We start from the raw sequence: 22,043 nt of genomic DNA, 5'->3' as shown, positions 1-22,043 counted from the left end.
AATTGAGACCTGCAAGGTTGTTTTTTTTTGTTGTTGTTGGTTTTTTTTGGTGCCAACATTCAAATAGTAGGATAATAATGCAAAGAAAATGATCTGCCATGTTCACAGAGTGACAACTGCTGGATTAGAGAGTAAATAAATATAAAATAATATTGATCAATATGAAAAAATTCAGGTCGTCCAGGATGAGAGCGGACAGACCCAATGCTCCTTCTGTAATGACTCCATTAGATGAGCTTGTTTATTTGAAGGTCATATAACAGTCTACACATTTTTTTTCCCATTGAGGTATTGCAGCTTTTACCTAAATCCTCTCTGCATGTCAAAGACCTAAAATATTCATGGATTAAAAACGGTGAAAGACGACTCACTGGGGCTTTCTAGATTTCTTTTGCGACCCAAAATGATCGGTAATGATGATTAAGAAATATGAAAGGAATAATCGTGTAATGTAATCCTATGCATCATCTCTGCTGTTGTTTATTGAGCAGCTTTTATTTCAAAGCTGCCAGAATAGAGCCAGTTATATAATTAGTTCATTCAAACCAGTGCAGCAGCCAATCACATGAATGGGATCAATTTATTTTTTTTTTCATTTGATTTCTTGATTGTTTTGTTTTTCCATAGAATTGTTCATTTTATAGTGTCCTATTTTAGAAGGCTCTCAGTAGCTTCTTATACAAGGCTTTGTCTTACATTCACTGACCTTGGATTTGAGCAGACCTGTCCTGCTACGTAAACAAATACTTTACGTATGAAAATTGCAGTGTTGACAACCGCACTCTTATGGTTAAGTTTATAAATACCTCCAATCCAGACTTTGCTTAAAGTGGAACTACCATTTTTTACAACCTGGACCTTATTTCCGGCATAAAATATGATCATTTACTCACCCATATAACTGTGGTGTCATTTGGAGTCCGGACAACGGAGAATAGCACTAGTGTATTGTAACAGAACATTGGTGAAATGAACGGGTTTCGTGGCAGATAATGCGTTATTTAGAGGCTGCATTGCGGTGCCCCAGTCACTCCCACTGAAGTGGGGCACCGCACTTCAGCACTTCATTACACACATAAATGATCGTATTTTATGCCAGAAATAAGGTCCAGGTTGTAAAAAACGGCAGTTCCCCTTTAAGCAAAATGATTGAATATTAGCAAAATCTCCTTAAAGGCTGAAAGTAAACAAAATACAGTCATTAATTACACATCCGAATGGGCTCTGTCAGTGTCATACCACTGGCTTTCTTTTTATATGAAATGTACAGGAGTCAAAGTAGAACACAGGATCTACGGCACAGCATCATGTTAGCTGAGATAGTGTTGTGGTTCAACAGTGACCTTCCAACTTGGTCTTATCTCATTACAGTGAGTGAGACAAACACAGCTGATCCAGTAGTTCCTTTTAATGGATGGAGACCCAGTCATGCCGGTTCACCTCAATGACACAATGTACCAACCGTCAAGTCTACAAGAAACACGGGAGAGAATGATAACAATACATATTTGTGTTGTTCCATGGACACTTAGAGAACCAAAACCCAAGAAAACTAAACATCTGTGTTGAATCTGGTCTACAGTCACCGCTTACTTCACCAAGCTAACTGTGTCAGGCAGGGGACAGAAGAGTTGCCACTAAAATGTTTTAAATCTGTCTCTTGGCAGCAGGATCTAGAAAATAAACTGGACATATTGGTGACAGGAATCAGGAGTTACAGTGTGAGGACGACGCCATCAAAAGTCATTTGAAGGGGTGGCCGGGTTCTGTTTTACTTTCATGAAAACTGTCACAAAGTCCTGTTTGGAGGGAAGTCTGGTTACAAAAGAGGGGAAGGGCGGTGGTTACTAATGTCCTTTGATGGAGTTCAAGGCACCAGCACCACCCTCATGGTGTTGGTGTAGCCAGAGCCTGGGCGCCAGCCGGTCACAACAAGGGCCACATCACCAGACTTGAAGAATTTGTGGTGCTTGCCTACAAATAGTGAAACAAACAAGAAAAACGATGAAGATGAAGGCTTTAAAGTTCACACAGAATGAAAATCTCAAGTTTACCCAAAGCTACAATGTGGCACAATTGTCTTCCCTATCTGTGTAATTTCATATACAATGTTATTTGGCGTATGTCTACAGACCATAGATCCTTTCTGTTTAGACTTTAACTCTTTCTATGAATGTACATTGCCTTTTTTATTTAGTATATGAGAAACTTCCAGAGAAGGTCAGTTCATGTAATATTAGTTGCATTCGTGACTCATGTATGTTTTCCATAAGCTATACAGATATAAGATATATGTCTAATTTTTACAAAAAACTCCCAAAACATTGTCACTCACCAACTTCCAGGGCAAAGTTCACGCGCAGGTCGACGTCCTCAGCCCAGACGTTGTTGGCAGGCTTGGTGTAGAGCACAGGGTAGATACCACGGTACAGGTGAGCCTGGCGGGCGGCCTGACCGCAGCGGGTAACAGCAATGATGGGGGCCCGGGGCCTGTACCTCGCCAGCAAGTGAGCAGACCTGTAGGTAACGAGTACAATTACAAAGTGACGTCAAAGTGACGTTCTCAGTTGAAAAGACAAACTCAACACAGAACGGTATAAGAGTCATTTTCAGAGGTTGCAGAACCACATTTTTGTTCATGTGAAGTTATGATTGCATAAAATAAATGAATGTCAGTTTATTGTTTGTTTTTTTTTAATCTTTAAGACTGTATCAAGTCCTCAAAGTATTTTTTTCTTTAGCTGCTAAATTCTGCTAAATTGGTGAGAGTGAACCAAAACATTACAGGAAAACCAAGACAATGAGCTGAAAGAGGCTAAAGTGCTTCGTAGAATTAAAGGCAGCTGTAGAGTTGATCATACAAAGCAAGGGCATCCCTTCACATAGTCACAGGAACGGAGAGGACGTATTACCATCCATACTAAGAATGGAGTATACTGTACAGCCACTTTATTTAAGCTGTTATCATTACGAACTGACTGTTCTGTACCATGTGCTGAGAGGATGAAATCCCAAATGGATAGAGTTAAAATTAACCTGTAAAATGTCAGGGTTCAGTTCTCAAAAGGTCAAAAGTGGAACACAGATTTTAAAGTGCAGTGAAGGCTGGCACACTTCATCTGAGCGGAGGCAGGGAGATGATATAATGCACAGTTTCTTCGCTCGCAGTGGGCGACGTGGAGGATAATATGACTCAGAGCTTTTGCAGAGAATATCTGCGGAGGGGGGACGTGTTCTTGGAAGTCTCACCTGCCGGTCTTGGTGAGCACGATGATGGCGCTGGCGCAGCACTTGAAGGAAGCCTCGACGGCGCCGATAGCGACGGTCTCTGTGGGGTCGCGGGTCAGGTGAGAGGTGCGACGCAGCTCCTCGAACATCTGCCTGTGGAACATGGCCGCCTCAGCTTCACGGGCAATCTGAGCATGAGAAAACAAAAACGGTAACACGGTCACAGTGGTGTCACGCGGCTAGTTTTAACTGCAGAAGTTAGTTAGTATTTTCAAGGACGTAAGAATGAGGGCAGTTAACCTTAGTGCAGAGTTCTTCATACCTGAAAGCAGCACACTGAGGCTTGAGGTTAAACAACAGCGGCAGCCATGGCGTCCAGGGGCTGTTGCTGTGCACTGCAGATTCTCAAACACATGCTAACTGAGCGATACTGTCAAAGCACAATACAGAGGACAGGAAGAGATGTTCTCTGGTAGCAGATGGATGGAGTGATGCAACAGGGATACACAAAGCAAGTGGAACAAATACTAAACAGGCTGTTAGTAAAACCCAAGATTACGCAAGTGATGTGCTCACGGTGTCCTCGCTGCTTTTCATTTCATTCAACATGATCTAGAAAACGCAACTTTTCAACCTAAGCATTCATGTTAAGGCCACTGCTGCATGTCCTCTTTTTATATTTAAATATATATGAACATGTAGAGTATATTCACATGTTATTGACCCTGACATTCACTAAACTGAGGATGCATCATATTGAAACCCATAATAATAAATGTTTTGGATTGCTGGACACAAGATGAATGATAATTATATATATATAAAAAAAAAGGCTAATGTATTGCAGTAAATAATAATAAAAAAAAACTTATATCACAATAACAAGAACACAGTTTCTCTCTCTTTTAAGTGCAAATAGCGCTTCATGTAAAAAGACACCTCCACTAAACAGCAAGCTGATCCTGGATCGTGTGAATTTGGGAGCTTTTATCGGCCAACATCAGCAGCTAAGAGTCCCACGGTGAATGCACCACATACTTCTTATGCCTCATGTCTCATTGCTTTTATACTGAGGCTAAAGGCTTCGTCACTGACACACTGACAGAGTTGACTGAATATACAAAGCTGCTGTGGCTGCATCAAACAAAGAGTTCTCAAACCAAACACACAAACCGTGCAAATCCTAAACTGTGGACATATGCTCTGAACAAGGTACACCCTTACCATGTGCTGTGTGCGCACAGCCTCCAGGGGATAGTCTCCCTTGGCGGTCTCACCACTCAGCATGATGCAGTCATTGCCATCCAGGACGGCGTTGGCAACATCGCTGGCCTCAGCGCGAGTAGGACGGGGTTTCTTGGTCATGCTCTCCAACATCTTAATGTGGACAAAAAGACACATGGCATCATGGCGTGTTCATGTATCCAAAACCTATTTTCCTTGGAAAAGGTTACCCTTATGTGTGCTCTCACGTACGCAGGCTGTCACTGACCTGTGTGGCGCAGATGATGGGTTTGCCGATCCTGTTGCACCTGCCGGTCATCATCTTCTGGGCGATGAAGACCTTCTCGGTTGGGATTTCAATGCCCAGGTCTCCACGGGCAACCATGATGCCATCACTGGCCTCCAGGATCTCATCAAATCTAACAGAAAGAAAAAAAGAAAAAAGCTTAACAAAGAGACTTGTGCAGGTTCAGCCATGGCTGCTGGTAATCCACCCACCTACGCACGCCCTCATGGTTTTCCAGCTTGCTGATGATCTTGATGTCCTTGCCCTTCTCGCCCAGCACTTTCCTGACGGCGTGAACGTCAGCAGCCTTACGGATGAAGGAGGCAAAGACCATGTCAACACCCTGCTCCACGCCAAACTGCAGGTCCTGAATGTCCTTCTCAGACACTGCAGGCAGGTCAACAGCAGCTCCGGGCAGGTTGACGCCCTTCTTGCTGCCCAGTGTACCGCCATTCTCGATGTTACAAACCACGTAGTTGCTTCCTTTGAACACAAAACACAGAGAAATACAAAGTGTGTTTAATAGCTTTGTGTCCCACAGTAGAGAAAATCTACAGCTCTTATTACTTGTACATGCACTGGGACGTTTCCAGTACATGGTGGCAACACTAGGAGAGGCTTGCCCTTCCTACAACATGGTGAACAAGTGGGCTTTAGGCACAAAAACAGATGGTCAAGATGGGAAAAAAAAAAACCTGATTGTTCGTGCGCTTACCGATTTCTTTAACAACGAGGGAAATCAGACCATCATCCACATAGATGTGGCTTCCAGTCTGCACAACCTTGGTGATGTTTTTGTAGTCAAGCCACAGAACTTTCTCGTCGCAGTTGTCCTTGAACTGGTCGTCGAGTGTGAGCTTGATGGTTTCACCCTTCTTCAGCTCAACCTCAGCTGTGCCACTCTAAAGAGGACGAGAACAGAGTTGCTTCGGGAAAACCTTCAGAACGTTGTTTATTCTCCATAAATCAAAAATGGCCTCATCTGGGCTTTGGTAATTTGGCAGGTACTCACGCCCTTGATAAGTCCGGTCCTGATTTCTGGTCCCTTGGTGTCCAGAGCAATGGCCACAGGTCTGTAGTCAACAGATCCCGACACAAAGCTCTCAGTTGCGTCACGGACATTCTTGATGGTCTCAGCATGGTACTGTGTAATAAACAAATGTGATTATTCTGAAAGCCTCTTTGTAAATCTAGCACAGCATAACAAGAAAATGGACTTAAAAATAAGGATTTCTAATACCCTGGGTTATTTAAATGGACAAAGGCTCCTCTCTAAATGTGTCAACTAAAATGATGTCAGTACAAGAACAGGTGGACAAACCTGGTCACGCAGATAGCATTGGTTATATGACATAACTATATGAAGTGAGAACTGAAAGACAACTGCAACGCATTTTTAGCACAACAGTTACACTGTACATAAATAGACAACACTGACTATCATGAATACTTTCCCAATAAGTTGAGTCTACACAGGAGCAACTGTTTTTGATTTCCAACTTAATGTCATATAAGCATAAAACTGACATTTTCATGGATGTAGTAAATGCATTGTAAAAACAACAACAAAAAAAAAACAAAGTGAGAAATGAAAACTCTAATGTGGATACTGACTGCTGTCCTTGCTCAGACACTGCGGCCTCTCTACATGCCTTCTAGTCGTGCTGTTGCTGTGAGGGCGACTCCTATTTATAGCTGTGCTGACAACTGACACACCAATGAGACAGAGGTCAAATTTATTTTTCCCCTTCTCCAAACAAATCAAATATTCACCTTGTTGTGACTTTCGGGATCTGTGATCACGACCTGACCTAAAATTGAGACATTTCTTTCATTTATCAACGTTGAACTACCACTCACGACAACTCGAAGGCTGCTTGGAGGTGAGCGACACTGAAAAACAACACTTCTCTTAACCTTTTGGGATTCAAATGTTAACGTGGGTGTTCGTACAACAGCTGATGGTGGATTTCATGGCTCATCCACTCAGGTGACAGTGAAAAAGGAAAAGAGAGGCGTGACTTTTAAAGGCGAGGGGTCAGTAGTATAAGGTCGGCCAAAGAACTGGCCGCAATGCAGCTGGCTCACAAGCTACAACATGGACCCGGCAGTGAAGGAGCAAGTACAAGCTCATAGATCACATTACAAAAAAAGTTACCAGGCCACGAGAGGTAATGTCACTCTGCCTGCTGCTGTAAAGGGTAAATCCTCACTGAATCACTTGCAGAGGTTCAACTGCTGCTATGCTGTTCAATCTGGATTCAAACTCTATCTTGTTACACCATTAGAAATGCCCTAATCAGTGATGTTACAGCAGGTGCCTTTGAAAGCTGCTGCTGAAGCGCCTGCTTTGACATAATCATTTAGGATTATGGGATCAGAATTTCACGGTTAGGTAGTTTAAAATGAAGCTTAAGTGAACGCAAATAAAAACTCAAAGAGTACTTCTAATCCTTAACTCACTTCATGTGTGCCATGAGAGAAGTTCATTCTTGCAACGTTCATCCCAGCCTTGATCATTTCCTTGGCCATCTCCACAGACCGGGAGGCAGGTCCTACAACGGGACATCAAATGAATACAGAAAGGCACGGTGGCTAAATATGACGTTTACCGCTAGACATTTCAGACATTAATCATTGGATTATTAGTGCACAGAGAGCAGATCAATGGGCCTGGGCAACGTGTCTGACCGATTGTGCAGACGATGCCGGTGTTGCGAGACACGGCGGGTTCGGAGTCGATGTCCAACAGGCACAAGTGCTCCATGAAGGTGTCCGCCATGGCAGCAGGCAGCTGCTGGGTGTTGATGATGGAAGAGCCTGCATCCTTTGGCTTCGACATGACTGGATCCGTGTCTTTAGAAAAGTCCTATGAAGACAGAGAAAAGAACGAGACAGATGACCAATGAGTTCCTATTGACAGGTTAGGGTCTCCTTTGTTATAGTTTATATAGGAGATTTTGTTCAGGGGCCATCAACAAAAATGGAAAGGGTGACACAGTAGCTTTTCACAGCCAAGAAGATGCTAAATAGACAATAAAATATTACAAAACAATGTGGCAGCCAACTCAGACACTGTGAATGAAGAGAAACTGAAAAATATCTGAATTATGTGAATGGAAAGTATGGATTACTTTTAAGTGTCTTGCAGCAGCGGCACTTACTGCACCCTCTTACATTCCAGTAGTTTATGTGCAGCCAAAGAAGAGGAGCTGTTCTCTATGTATAGAGTCTAATAAACATTTAAAAAGGTTTCTTGACACAAAGATTTAACCGGAAAAAAATGTTGTTCAGTGTTTACCCCCCTAACTATCAGGCACCCAGGACACCTAAAGTCACTTGAGTTCCTATGGTATCATTCATCTGAGATAGTATAAAACTTTGTTGAATGTAGTGTGAAAGCTGCACAAAATTATACATAGATAAACGAACTATATAAAAATTTGTCAGACAGTGAGAAAGTTGAGTTTTCATAGACTAACTGCATATGCAAACCAAAAGAACAGTTTCTCGATGTTACTTCAAAGTGCCACAGCAGATACAGCATATTAGTATATTTTAAATCTCCTCTAAACTATTCCAAACATATAATTCAGTCTGCCTCCTGTGACTCACCTACTGGCTGAACTTTGCAGGGACCAAGGCGGTAACTGGTCCGGGCTGGAGCGACAGCTTTTATTCCCCTAAGTGACCGGGACTACTTTCCTGAGGGACCACCACCCGGCGGCACAGAATATAGGGCGCGACGGTCGAGGCAGTAGTCGCTGTTTAAAGAGCCAGATGGAGGTATACTTCCGTCACCTTTCATGCTCACTCGTATCAAATTTAAAGCCATGTGTTCTGGTAAAAGCACAGACGGCTGTCAAATATCGACTTAGATATGGCGCAGGTGCAAGATTTGTTCGCCTGGCCGATCAGAGAGCTCTCCGCTGGTAATTAATCATGAACTCGACATCAGTAACAGTAACTTAATACTGATTTATTCATGTTAATAACATAAAGATAAAGAAGCCTAATAAACGCATAAACCGGGTGACAATGCTATGTATTTAAAATATGCTGTGTATTTATCATGATGCACTCACCTTCTTCTGCTCAAAAGTTCTGCTACCACAATTTTTTATTATTCGTTTGAGTTCTGCTGTTATTTTTAATTCTTATTCATCTGAAGGCCCATTGAGTGATTATCATATATTGCTGCAGGTGTAGCCTACCTATACATATATATATACTGTATATATAGATATAAATAGAATACTTGTGACCTCTGACCTCTGACCACCAGCCTTTACTCTCTTAGACAAATCTGTTGTTCTAATTTTTACTTGAACTCAACAAAATCTTTAAATGAACCAACTGAGAAAAATATACTCAACTTTCTTCATCTAGTGGGGCAAAGACCTACAAGAGCCAACACTTCATTTGGACCTTTGAGGTTTCTCTTTGACTTTCCCGTTAATAATCTTCTAGTATTAATCATATTAATAATGCACATTCAACATTCTAACATAGGTGAGTTTATGAACTGTGTGTGTATGTCAGCAATTCATTCTATGGATGCTCAGTAATCTTTTAATAATAATCTTTTAATTTGAAGATAACAATTCATCCCATTTATATATGTATATGTCTCTCTGTGTGCATGTGTGTGCATATATATATTTTTAATCATTCGTCCATTAAATGTTTTATGAGCTCAGCAGGGATGTTGGCATTCCTGCAGCACTCGAGAGCTTCAGTAGCTGTGATGGAGTGTCAGTATTATAGGGAAGGTGCAGTCGAGCTGAAAATGATGACAGCAGATGAGCTGATACCAATGGTACATTTCTGCAGAGAGGCACATTTAATATCATCCGGCTTTTTCACTTTGTGTATGTCATTCCTTTTCAGTTTTTGAACCCTGAGTCAACCACACAGCTGGAGTCTTAATTTTCTAATAAGGCAGATAAAATGTTGTGAAATTAATTAATATATAAAACTACACCATGTTTAACCTGACGAGAACCTTGCCCTTAGAGTATAAGACAATGAAACGGTTATTTAAAGACTGAATGTTAAGCAGAAATATTTCAGCTGGCTCCATGTTGAGACATCTGCACATAAATAATGTGTATTAAATGAACAAACTCCCTTAGCTGGTGCAAAGTGTTGAGCACAAAATTAAAGAGGATTTTAAGTACTGATTTCACACAGCGAAACTAAGTGCAATCAGAATATGAATAAAAAAAAGAATCGGCTCAGAAAAATGTAACTCATACAGAAAACGTCCAGTAACATGTCAAAAGTACAGTCTGGGACACATGGCTGTGACTCTCTCTCTCTCTCTCTCTCTCTGTCTCTCTCTGTCTCTCTCTCTCTCAACATCTCAGCAGCAGCTCTCTCTTGTGGAAAACCGGCTGAACTGTCTCAAGCGTTTTTTCCTCTGTCGTGTGTATTTCTGATTGTGAATTACTGATTACAGATTTCTTTCACTTCACATCCTGATGAATTCTCAATGCTGAACGTTTTCTCTCATCAACAGACGCGGCAGGTCAGCAGATATCAAAAAGAAGTGATTGCCGTGGAAATCTGATCTTCACAGTGAACCTGTTGTGTGTTTATCTTGCAGGCTCAACAGATAAAACTTGAGAGTTATGATATAACAGTAGATGTATAAAATGAGACTGGGGGTGGATCCAGCACAAAAGTGCAAAATCTAAATCAATAGCCCTGCAGCAAATAATCCCTTCGTGGTGCTCATGATGTTCTGTCAACACTGTTTGACACTGGTTGACTCAGCTGAGCAGGAACGGCAGATGCTTTGTCTTTGGCTGCTTTATATCCTTACTTGTTCACAGACAGCCATGAACATGTCTATATATAGAATAAAGTTCAGGGATTCGTTATATTGTGCCCATCCTCCATAAAAATACAAACACCCACACATGTCTAAGTGGATTACCCTGAGAAAAGCACTTGCTAAGAGAAGACCTGCACAGATGTATGCAGTCCTGGAAGTGCCTAATCTGGCCAGACTGCAGAGCAGCAGGCGACTGCTAACAAGGGTAACTGCCGATTAAGGTCAGGCTGCAACACAGCAGACAGACAGGAAGACTAATAAATGCCAAACATCACCCGTACTGCCATCATTCAAGTCTGCCAACAGGGATCTTTGTTCTTATCAGGATCTCAAACAGCCAGACTTTCCAAGAGTCTGGAGGATCCTATGATACATGGATCTGTTCTGTTAATCTCTTTTAATAAGGACACTGTAATGAATGACCACACACAAGAGGTGACACAAGATACTAAGAGATAAATGAGTAATGCATAAAAACACGCCGCAAAAGTCGTGGCGCGACAGCCCCCAGCGTCTCCTCTCTCTGGACCGGGTTCAAGTGATCAGTCTCTGCAGCCAATCACGTGACCCAGAAGTCAGACTGAACATGTGGGACTTCCTGCTGTTCAAACCAGAGGGCGAGAGGACGGCTAAACCCAGACAGCAAGCTGAGCAATCCAACAGGAATATTTGCTTCTGACATTGTTATTTTTAAATGTTGATTCTGTTTGAAATATGTGGAAGCTCATAAAGCGAAGGTAAGAATTTTATTTTGTGCCATATTATTAACACACACACATTCTGGTTTTATGAGACAGACGTTTTGATTTTGTTTACTCAAAATAAGTTGAACTGATGAAGTCGTCTGTGTTGTCTCCAGCGCCGTGTTTAATTGTTTCAGTCACAGTGGAGCGAACGCGTTGAGCTAAAGAACTGAACACATGGTGAGTCCATAAGCTCCAAACAGCCTTATTATGTTCAGAAAGTTTGGATATAACTAAAAAGACATTGTTGGTGACTGTGATAGATTTTCCCTGAACAATTAATCAATTAGTAGATGAACTGATGATGAATTTATTCTCCAGTTAAATGTGCAGTAGATGCTTTGTTGAAAACTGCAGCATGGTTATCTGACTTTGCTGGGGTTATATATAACTCTCAATTAACTGTGTGAATGAGATGATCTTTTGATTGACAGCTTTTCCTGTTAACTCAACAGGAGACTGAGTGGCCACAGTGGACGGAAAGCCGCAGTGATGAGGACAGCGACTCAGACGAGATCCCGTATGGAAACCAAGTAAACATCCATTTCAGTCTTTCTACGAGACTCTGTAGCACCTTGAATAACATCTGAGCACAACAGCGACAACTACCTAGAGTACAGGAGTTGTTGCACATTTAATTACAGTTTAAAGGCATAGATTGTGATATGTTACTGGATCTTTGGGCTTATTATATCAGGAACAGTCCTTCTTTAATGTGAAACTGTTTTTAAATGATTTAAAACATGATAGTGTGGATGTATAGGCAGATATAGACACATTTAAATTCAGGTCTTATGTGTCAAAATCAGCCATAAACAGCTAATGAATGATATGCTAAAACAAGCAGTTTATAAATGTATAAAATATGTCATATCAAATTCTGTATGTTATGCATTTCTGTAAATGCATGTATACTGGATCATAAATGCTAAGTAGAAGGTGACAAGATAAAGTTTTAGCCCTCCCTGACATAATGGGAATAATAGCCTCCTTCTTAGTTATTGTGGTGGAAAATGTGAGAGTGGTTTAATCCCCCACCACCACCCCGTGGTGCTGAGCTATTTGGACCATGAGGTAAGTGTATTAGTGTTTGTCTCAGCAGGAGAGCTGTGCCAGTGACCTGTGTCACCACCCCCAGCTTGATGCAGACATGGAGGCAGTCAGGACTTTGTATTCAGTCTCTGCGGTCTCTGTCAGGTGAACATCTTTTTCCTTATTGTGGTCTTAACCCTTTATAGGGCACTCACTGAAATATTTGGAAACTCAAAATGTCAACCCTAGAGTGTTATTGTAGCATATAAGAAGACTTTTTTACTTTTGTGAAATTTTTCAAATTTTTTATACTTTTTATATTTTCATCAAAGTCAATGAAGTTACCATATATGGTTCCTTGCAGAGGTGGACCTTGCAGACCACATACGTCTAAACCTCACTGAGAGGCACAGGGACGCAATTTAAAATGTGTGCTGAAGTTACCAAATATGGTTCTTTAATCTGTAAAGGGTTAAAATGAAGGGATATCTGATGAATTTCTATTTTCTAGAGATTCAGTTGTTCCTGTTGTCTTTATCTTAGGGAGTACAGCTCCATTGACGATTTGGATGTTGACTTAAACATCAATGCCAGCTTTCTGGACGTAAGTTAAATTTACATTGCTCACAACTGCAATAAACAGTCTACATATACTTGTTATGGACTTACCTATCCAGTGTAACACGGCAGTACTGGGGGTTTTGTACAATTTTCCAAAATCAACATTCACTATTTTGGTTTATTGGTTAACAACAAGATCTGATGGATTAAAACTCATCATTTTATAAAGCTAGCATTGAACTGAATACCTCTTAACAATCAGCTTCTACCACTTTTCTGCTTGGATCCTTGACCACAGTTCTTGGCAGATATAGTATAGTTACGATGATGGATTAATCTTTTGAGGGCAGTCCACATATATCCAGTGAACCTGAGGTATGGACTTTGGGAAGGGAGTTTGCCGGTCCCATAACCCCCTCTGTGGTGTGGGTATCGTTGTCCTATTATGTGGACATGCGATTCACATCCAAGACTTAACTTTCCATCTGACACTTTGATGTTGTCCTGAAGATTTCTGGAGTAATCTTATTCCCTCTGTTCTTGGTGGTAAAAAGGCCTCTACTTACTTTGTACAAACTCTTGTTATTGTGACTAAATCAGTCCAATGGATAAAGATTAATAAACCTCAGTCCTATAAGAACAGAAAATTGACCTTCCATAAAATCATAATCAACTGGAAGATAAGGCACAATCTGATGAACATGTCTATATTTATAATTCATCCATTATTTATTGGAGCTGGAGCCTATCCCAAGTGTCACTGGCCGAGAGACGGGGTACACCCTAGACAGGACACTAGTCTACCACAGGGCCAATGCAGAGACTCACATGCACACCTACGGCCCCTTTAGAATCACCACTTCACCTAACGAGCATGTCTTTGGACTATGGGAGGTCGGAGCACCTGGAGAAAACACACGCAGGAACAGAACTCCGCGCAGATAAACCCCAGCATTCTATATTTCATATATTTGTTGTGGCACAAACACATCGTATTTACACAAGAAGCCAAACCGATATGTTTTGGGTCAAGCACAGTGTCTCTGACAAGTATATGTAAACTTCAGACCACAACTGCACATTATTTATCATACTGACACGTTCATTAATGTGACACGTGTACCTGCTATGTATGAAAACACTGCCTGGTGTCCGCAGGAGAAAACAGCCGAAGCTTGGAGGATTAACAGATCAGAGCCCATCGTTATCCGCCTGCACTTTTCTGTGTCTCAGTATCTGGACGGACCTGGTGAGCACCGACAATGCTTCTGCACACAAAGTTCTCCTTGAATCAATGTGACATCTGACTAAATGTTTCTCACCACAGCACCATCGGTGGAGGTCTTTCAGCCATCTAATGCTGATCAGTTCAGTCTGGGGAAACAACTGCAGAAGTGAGTGTTCACACTTTAAATGCATGGTGGTACAGGAACCATGATCCAGCTACTGTTTGCGCAAAGACCAACTATTGAATTCTGTTCCCTAGTATTCTCTCAGTCTTCATATCTCGGGAGTGGAAGCACTTGACGAATGAGAGCACTGTAGTCCGACAGAAGAGGAGACACAGCTGGTTCAGGCCCAGTGGGACCATCAAGAAATTCCGTGCGAGACTCAACATCTGGCTACCGCTGTCAAAGTATGAGATGAACTAATAACAGCTGTTTAATTCATGATTTAATCTGCTCTTGGATGTATATTTATACTCACTTTGTCTTCATAATGAACAGGCCATGTGAGCGCCAACAACCATCTGGGAGGGGCAGGATAATTTTACCATCACTGAAACTGAGCCGTCTTACAAATCACACGACTTGCTACACCATCAAGAATCCATCCGGGGAGCTCTTCACCTACACACCCAGCGGAAAGGTAAGGATGCTCTCTGAATTCCATGTAAGATTTATTCCTACCTCTTAAAGGGTTAACAGAGTTGTTTCCCTTCCTCCGAAGAGGGTGATGGTCTCAGCTGTCAAATCATCGGCACAGCTTAGCACCAAACAGCTGATAGAGATGCTCTTCACCTCCCAGGCCATCGCGCACTGTAAGGCCACACCGACTCTGCAGCACGGCTTCTTGGTACAGGTAAAGCCTGGTCCTGATCTGATAGAGAGGTAACCGAAATGAATTTTTTCTGCATAAAAATAAGAAATTGTTTTTCAAACAAGTTATGTATTTGTTGTAGAAGTATAAAATCGTCAGATTCTTACAAGTAGGACTACTCTGAGTGCTGTTCAAATAGTAAAAAACAAACAAACACACAATTTAAAGGGGAACTACTGTTTTTTACAACCTGGACCTTATTTCTGGAATAAAATACGATCGTTTACTCATCCATATAACTTTTGTGTAATTTGTATTCCTTCGGGAGATAATTAGATCAGCGTATATCCATGTAGTGGGAGTGACTGGGGCACCGAAACGCATTATCATCATCTGGGGTCTGTAGATTGACCTACTAACCCCGGATGATAGCTAACTCTGGACTCAACGGGGAATAGTACTAGCATACGATAACAAAATATTGGTGAAATGAACGAGTTTCGCGGCGGATAATGCGTTATTTAGAGGCTGCATTTCAGTGTCCCAGTCACTCCCATGGATATACGCTGATCTAATTTTCTCCGGAAAGAATACAAATTACACAAAAGTTATATGGGTGAGTAAACGACCATATTTTATGCCAGAAATAAGGTCCAGGTTGTAAAAAACAGTAGTTCCCCTTTAAGTAGGACATCTCAGTAGATTACACAAAACTGCATCGTTATGATTTTACACATGATCTTAATAGAAGAACTCAAGAAATATCAAAGATAAGAGTTTCAAATTCCTTTCTTGGACTTTTATTTTGAAATCATTAATACTAATATTAATAAATATTGTAAGATAGCTAAACAAGGACTTTCAGCAATTTTAAGTGTAAAGTTTTTGGTTTTACCAGACTGAAAGACAGAATAAAAGCTAATGTTGTAATTACTTTTTCCACTGTATCTACAGATAATGAGGTACGCTGAGCAGAGAATCCCAGCTCTGAACGAATACTGTGTTGTTTGTGACGAGCGGCATTTGTTTCAGAATGGCCCCATGCTTAAGGTACGACCTCTTACAAAGAAAACAACAGAATAAAAAAAAAAATGAGAATGCATGTGACTGTTATTACAATGTCAGATTTTTGCTGTGTAGCCAGCAGTTTGCACCAGAGAGCTGTGTGTGTTTTCCTATTATACGCTGGGAGTCATGTCTGGAGCTACAGAAGAGGTTGCCACCGGTGCAGAGGTCAGTAACACTTTTACACACAGTGATCTCAGTGAAAGAGTTGAGTATTTCTAGTAATCTCTGCTCTTGCAGGTGATCGACCTGTTGGTAGCCATGTGCAGAGCTGCCCTTCAGTCTTCACGCAAGAGCCTCATTTTTGAACCGTACCCTTCTGTTGTTGATCCAAACAACCCCAAAACTCTGGCTTTTAGTCCTAAGGTATCCACTGAACATGAAGTTTTTACTGTGATGATTTGTCCTGGATCGTTCACTGTGTCGATCATATGTCCTTTTGTCACGACAGAGGAAGAGCTACGACAGGCTGCAGAAAGCTCTGGACAGTGTCCTGTTAGTCAGGAGGACGGCACAGGTGACTGAGTTTAAATCAAACCCTACACTTCGAGACTGACGTCTGATTATTCTGTCTGAAAATAAACTGCTGTATGTTCCCCATGACAGTTTGACAGCATGACGGCATTAATTATATTAGATGATTAAATTATATTTTATCTTATCCAGGGTCCATATTCTGAGATGAAGAAGCAGCTGGACAAGATAGACCCTCTCGCTCATCCCTTACTACAGTGGTGAGAGACACATGCTAAACTAGCATTTATTTTTGAGTTCTATATTATCAACATCAGAAGTCATTAAAATCAAAGTATATTCATATTAATTTCCAGTGTGTTTGTATGTTTGACAACAGGATCTTAGCAAGCAACAGATCTCACATTGTCAAGCTTCCATTGAACAAGGTATGCCTCGGTCTAAATCTGGTTTAACAGACTAGTTACAGTTACATACACATAGATTTATTATTATTATTATTATTATTATTATTATTATTATTAATAATAATAATCTCTCATTTGTTGCTATCTCTTTGCACAACAGCAACTCAAGTTTATGCACACGCCGCATCAGTTCCTGCTGATCAGCAGCCCCCCGTCCAAGGAGGCTTCTTTTCAAACCGCCAGGAAACTTTATGGCAGCACCTTTGCTTTCCAGTTAGTAAAATCAAAGCGTTTTGATTTGAGAAATTTATATTACACTCGCATATCAGCACTTATAAACAAAACATGAGCCCTGCTTTATTTATTTAAAGACTTTTCTCTTCTTTCAGTGGTTCGCACATTGAAAACTGGCACTCCATTTTGAGAAATGGGCTGGTTAATGCCTCTTACACAAAATTACAGGTAGCAGTCTTCCAACATTTATATCTTCTTTTATTCCGTTTATGTAATCCTAAAGATTTTAAAGTGGTGAATTCACTTAAACCTTTTAATGTCCTCTTTTCAATTCAAGGTTCATGGAGCTGCGTATGGGAAAGGCATCTATTTGAGTCCTATTTCAAGCATATCTTTTGGATATTCTGGTAAAGAATACACACTTTGACATTGTTTCTGATCATATGTACTGTATATAAAAGTACTAATGATCACTCTACAGACTGCCAGTGCTTATTCAGTCTAACATGTTTTTAAAACCTCTCCATCCTCTATTTTCAGAGATGGGTAAAAGTCAACACCAGATACCAACCAAAGAAGAACTCATGCAGAGATACAACAGAATAAACAAAATCAAACAGGTCAGGTTCTTGTTCACATTTCTCCAACCTCAACATAGAAGCACATTAAAAACACCTCATAGTCTCATCCTCTACATTCTCTTATTGTTTTAGGAACAGCCGGGGGAAGCCAGGTTTCTGCAAAGCAGCAACCTAAATTGCATTGCACTGTGTGAGGGTAAATATGAGATAGCAAAGAGTCACAAAGTGTCGTTATTTCACGATGTAGAGTGTGAGGTTTGCATAAAAAGATGTCTGCGTGTGTGTTAACAGTGATCACTTCCAAAGACCTTCAAAAACATGGAAACATTTGGGTATGTCCAGTATCCGACCATGTGTGCACACGTTTCCTCTTTGTGTAAGTAACACATGAAGCATTTCCTTCTTCTCAATGCAATGCAATACAATATATTTCAGTTGTCTGCAGCCGTCTGCTTTTGTTTTCCTCAGGTATGAAAATGGTCAGGTGGGAGATGTCGACATTAACACTCAGGAAGAGAATATCCAGAGGGAAATTTTACAAGTCATTGCTTCAAAGGCATGCTGAGAAAACCAATATACTCATACCGTTCTTTAACTATTTATATTATAAAAAAGCACTGACTGAGAATAGGTTTTTGTTTTTTTTATGCTGAAATATATTAAATTAGGCATCTACTGGTTTGACAACATGAAACAATGCCTGATATTAAATTCATAAGCTTTTGTTCGAGTGAAACACACTCACTCAAATGAAAGAAAAGACCGTTCTGTTTGTGTGTGTGTGTGTGTGGGGGGGGGGGGGGGGGGGCAGTATTATAAAGCTGGTTTGCTGCATCATGTAAAAGCTTCTGTGCCTTATGCCCTATTTTACAGTCTGTTGCACTCTTAATCTGTGTCCACCCGGCGTCATAAATCTGTGCTACACGCATATATTTTGTAACTGTTTTGTAATTTTTAAATAAATTTGTGCCATATTCACTAATCTTGTTCTATAGTTCGACTGAATTTTCACTTGTTTTCCTTGAACACGTTAATGCGAATTTCCTGAAACTAAAATCTCTCTATCATTTGTATGACATGTGTGTTCTACCACAAGATGGGGACATAACGAGGGGCCTTCTCAGTACTGACACACAGCGGAGAGCTAATGTGCCATGCTGTAAAAGTACTCTGTTGTAAGTAAAAGTCCTGTATTGAAAATGTTATTCAAGGGATTTCAGTTATATCTAGAAAATAAAGTTTTAGAAGTAAAAGTCTTCTGAGACTGTTACACTGTCACACAACATATTCAATTATTATTCCTTATATGCTCTAGTTGTTGAGGTGGACCTCATTTTGAACTGTTTTGGATACAACCAACATCTTAATCATCATTATTTCTGCAGATTATCTTCGATTTATTTTGATTTACCTTTCTACAAATTCTAAAAGAGTTAAAAACACCATCACAAATGCTCTACATGATTATCAAAATAGCTTAATTTCTGTCAACTGAAAAACGGATTCATCAACTAATTGTTTCAGCAATATATTATATACCACATATAAACAGTTTATTAATTTAATTCATAACAGAATACGTTACTCTTAAGTTCTTTATATGTTTCATGAGCAGAAATAATTTTCTGTCATTTGTAAAGGAACAAAAGATGTTGTTCAAAAGATAAATAAAGTGAAGTAAAAAGTACAATACTTCCCTTTTTGATGTGTGGAAGGAAAATGGCTCAGTTAAAGAATAAGAACCCAAAATTTTACTTAAGCACAGGACCTGAGTAAATGCACACGAAACAGTGTTGCAGTCTCTTCTCATGATCACAAGACATACCAGATGTGTCACTGCAGTCATACACAAAAATAATCACGTGATCACACTTTGGAAAAAACCTCTCCCAAAGAAGAAAAAGAGAGTTATTTTAGTACAGGCGTCTGCCAGCTTTCAGTGGATTACAGCCACTGTCTAAATATGTAACTAATAAACATACATGGACAACAGATAACCTTCATGTCAACAACATCATATGCTGTGAACAATGCTAATCCCGCTGAGATCCACATGTTTGTGCTCATTGTTCACAGTGAATAACAAGGGGTGCATATCATCCTGTGAGGCAGAAGTGCATCATTTTAACAGTATACTGGTTCCATATGGGCCCCACAGCTGCCTCCTGACCTCCTCCTCTGGACGAGTTTCTTTCTCCAAAGAGATCAAAAACAACAACAGTGTTTCAGTCTGGATACAGAGTTCTGGTTTTGCGGTTTTGTGCAGGTCTTGCAAATATTAGCAGCTTCAAGCTATGACTGTCCTTGTACGTGTCATTTCTTCCAAGGAGGCACAACTTGAGAAGCATTTTCTGGGTCAGCCCAGCAGGCTGTGTACTGAAGGGAGGAGAACTGTGAAGTTGCTGTAATAGCCCAAAGGAAGACATTTCTGGGCACCATATGGCTCTGTGATGATAGCGTGGAGGGGAGATTGGCTTGAAACCCGTGATAGTGTATGTTGTGATAGTTATTTCTAATATTTCTTTGTACTTTTATCACAGTGAGCTTGTTGTTTGGTCAAATGTCTGTAAAATGGCCTGTTAAGAAAGTCAAGAAAATGTCCAAAAGTGTAATTCTGTAAATAATTACTTCAGCTGCATGCCGTGTTAAATCTCCTTCACTCATGCTAATTCATCCAAATGACTCAAGCAACCACACAAAATCAAATGCTTAGCCCTTAAGCCTTTAACAATACAACAACTAGAGAGTGTGACAGACATTATTAAATGAGGCAAAATGTTGCATGTGCCTTTAAGAGCTCTATGTCCCACTCTACATGGATCTCTCTGAGCCTCATATGTGTTTGTTGGCATCAGCTGTCCTCAGTGCTGAATAGAGCAAGGACATCTTTTCCTTCACATCAGTGGGATTAGAGGAAGAAAATGCCCCTTCATTCTGCTGGCTGTCATCTCAGTGCTCAGAAGATAAAATGGAAATGCAGCATTGAAGACAAGTTTGGATTACAAAGCTGAGCAATCTTTGGTCTCTTCAACAAAATAAAGAAGAAACGTGCGTCAGATCAGAGATATGCAAATAATCCCAGGCTCCAGACTCAGAAATAGTTGTCTCTACTGTTATTTTATTGCTTTCTAGGCAATGACTTAACCCAGGGGTCACATGAAGAGTTCAAATGCTGCTGACAGCGCTATAATGGAACATCAGCCTACTTCATTCGCTCCTTCTTTCCATTCTTCAACTCCAAAACCTGGCCAGAGCAACTTGAGGAGAATCAGCCGCACAGAGGACAGCAGCCCCTATCCGATTCCGGGCCTTGCAGCGGACATCCTGCATATGCGAGTAAAAGAAGGAAGCAAGATCCGCAATTTACTGCGGTTTGCCACGGCCCGCATGCAAGGGGAGGGAAGAGACAACAATGAGACGTCATCGAGACAGGTGATCTTCTCTGGCTCAGGTAGGGCAGTCACAAAGACCATCACCTGCGTGGAGATCCTGAAACGTAAAGTGGACGGGCTGTACCAGGTGTCCAAGCTCTACTACAAGACAGTGAATGAGGTGTGGGAGAGTCCCCAACAGGGAGCACCAGGCATAAGCATGGATAGGACAGTCGCTGCCATCTGCATTCTGCTCTCTAAAGACCCTCTGGATCCCCACGAGCCTGGATACCAGCCCCCACAAATCCTCAGTGTTCCCACAGAGGATGCAGAGAGACGCAGAGGTCTGTTCAGGACAGCTCCCTCCTCACAGCACACAGCCAAGAGACTCTGTCTGGATGACTGGAGTGTATGTCCTCACTGAATGTCTGACTACTTCATGGGAAATATCAGAACTTTTACATGAGGCTTGCTAATAGATGAGTTTATTGTGTATTTTAACAGCATTTTGATTTACAAAAGGAAGCAATACATCTATATTTTACCTTTTTTTACTACTGAAGTAAACAAAATATATCAACATTCCCTTAATTCATAACCTACAATATTGTACATTTAATACATTCATTCATTCATTCATCTTCTGTAACTGCTTGTCCTGTGACGCCAGTTTATCGCAGGGCTAACACAGAGAAACAGACGACCATTCACACTCACATGCACGCCTACGGCCGATTTAGAATCACCAGTTAACCTAACAAGCATGTCTTTGGGCGGTGGGACAAAGCCGGAGTACCCGGAGAGCGAGAACGCTGACGCACTGACGCTTCACCCCCCTGTGAGGCATCAGCGCTAACCACCATGCCACTGTGCCGCCTCCATTTAATACATGTGTTGTTGCACATTTATATTAATAATATGAGAGGTTGTTCTGATATCAAATATCTGAAAAATTACT

The 22,043-nt window shown here is 40.9% G+C and overlaps 3 protein-coding genes across 4 annotated transcripts; 2 read left to right on the top strand and 1 right to left on the bottom strand.

The window, feature by feature from the left end:
* Positions 1-1,144: 1,144 nt before the first annotated feature.
* On the bottom strand, positions 1,145-14,888 carry LOC311495978 (pyruvate kinase PKM-like). Of its 2 annotated transcripts, none has more exons than XM_084555680.1 (11): positions 14,824-14,888; positions 7,430-7,607; positions 7,202-7,293; positions 5,751-5,882; positions 5,454-5,640; positions 4,951-5,221; positions 4,721-4,871; positions 4,453-4,605; positions 3,250-3,416; positions 2,336-2,517; positions 1,145-1,974 (listed from the first exon to the last, which is right to left on the bottom strand). In XM_084555680.1, the coding sequence occupies exons 2-11, from the start codon at positions 7,578-7,580 to the stop codon at positions 1,868-1,870; spliced, it is 1,593 nt and encodes a 530-aa protein (XP_084411806.1). In that variant the 5' UTR covers positions 7,581-7,607; positions 14,824-14,888; the 3' UTR covers positions 1,145-1,867. The 2 variants fall into 2 exon arrangements, with proteins under 2 accessions (XP_084411806.1, XP_084411805.1); XM_084555679.1 differs by lacking the exon at positions 14,824-14,888 and adding an exon at positions 8,354-8,373.
* On the top strand, positions 10,717-18,279 carry LOC311496191 (protein mono-ADP-ribosyltransferase PARP6-like; the record flags this gene model as incomplete). Its single annotated transcript, XM_084555953.1, has 22 exons — positions 10,717-10,782; positions 11,776-11,853; positions 12,423-12,517; positions 12,896-12,956; positions 14,072-14,162; positions 14,241-14,307; positions 14,400-14,549; positions 14,641-14,782; positions 14,864-14,995; positions 15,908-16,003; positions 16,094-16,186; positions 16,259-16,384; positions 16,470-16,535; positions 16,685-16,752; positions 16,872-16,920; positions 17,060-17,172; positions 17,289-17,361; positions 17,471-17,540; positions 17,674-17,753; positions 17,847-17,910; positions 18,006-18,090; positions 18,183-18,279. The coding sequence occupies 22 exons, from the start codon at positions 10,717-10,719 to the stop codon at positions 18,277-18,279; spliced, it is 1,962 nt and encodes a 653-aa protein (XP_084412079.1).
* A 2,624-nt stretch (positions 18,280-20,903) lies between these two features.
* On the top strand, positions 20,904-21,613 carry LOC311496190 (ribonuclease P protein subunit p25-like protein; the record flags this gene model as incomplete). The annotated part of the gene is made up of 1 exon (XM_084555952.1): positions 20,904-21,613. The coding sequence occupies one exon, from the start codon at positions 20,904-20,906 to the stop codon at positions 21,507-21,509; it is 606 nt and encodes a 201-aa protein (XP_084412078.1). The 3' UTR covers positions 21,510-21,613.
* Between the last annotated feature and the right edge of the window lie 430 nt (positions 21,614-22,043).

The sequence above is a fragment of the Chelon labrosus genome, assembly GCF_963514085.1.
Source record: "Chelon labrosus genome assembly, chromosome: 11".
Classification (NCBI taxonomy): domain Eukaryota; kingdom Metazoa; phylum Chordata; class Actinopteri; order Mugiliformes; family Mugilidae; genus Chelon; species Chelon labrosus.
The sequence above is the reverse complement of the archived record's forward strand: the minus strand, read 5'-3'. Positions and strand labels throughout refer to the sequence as shown.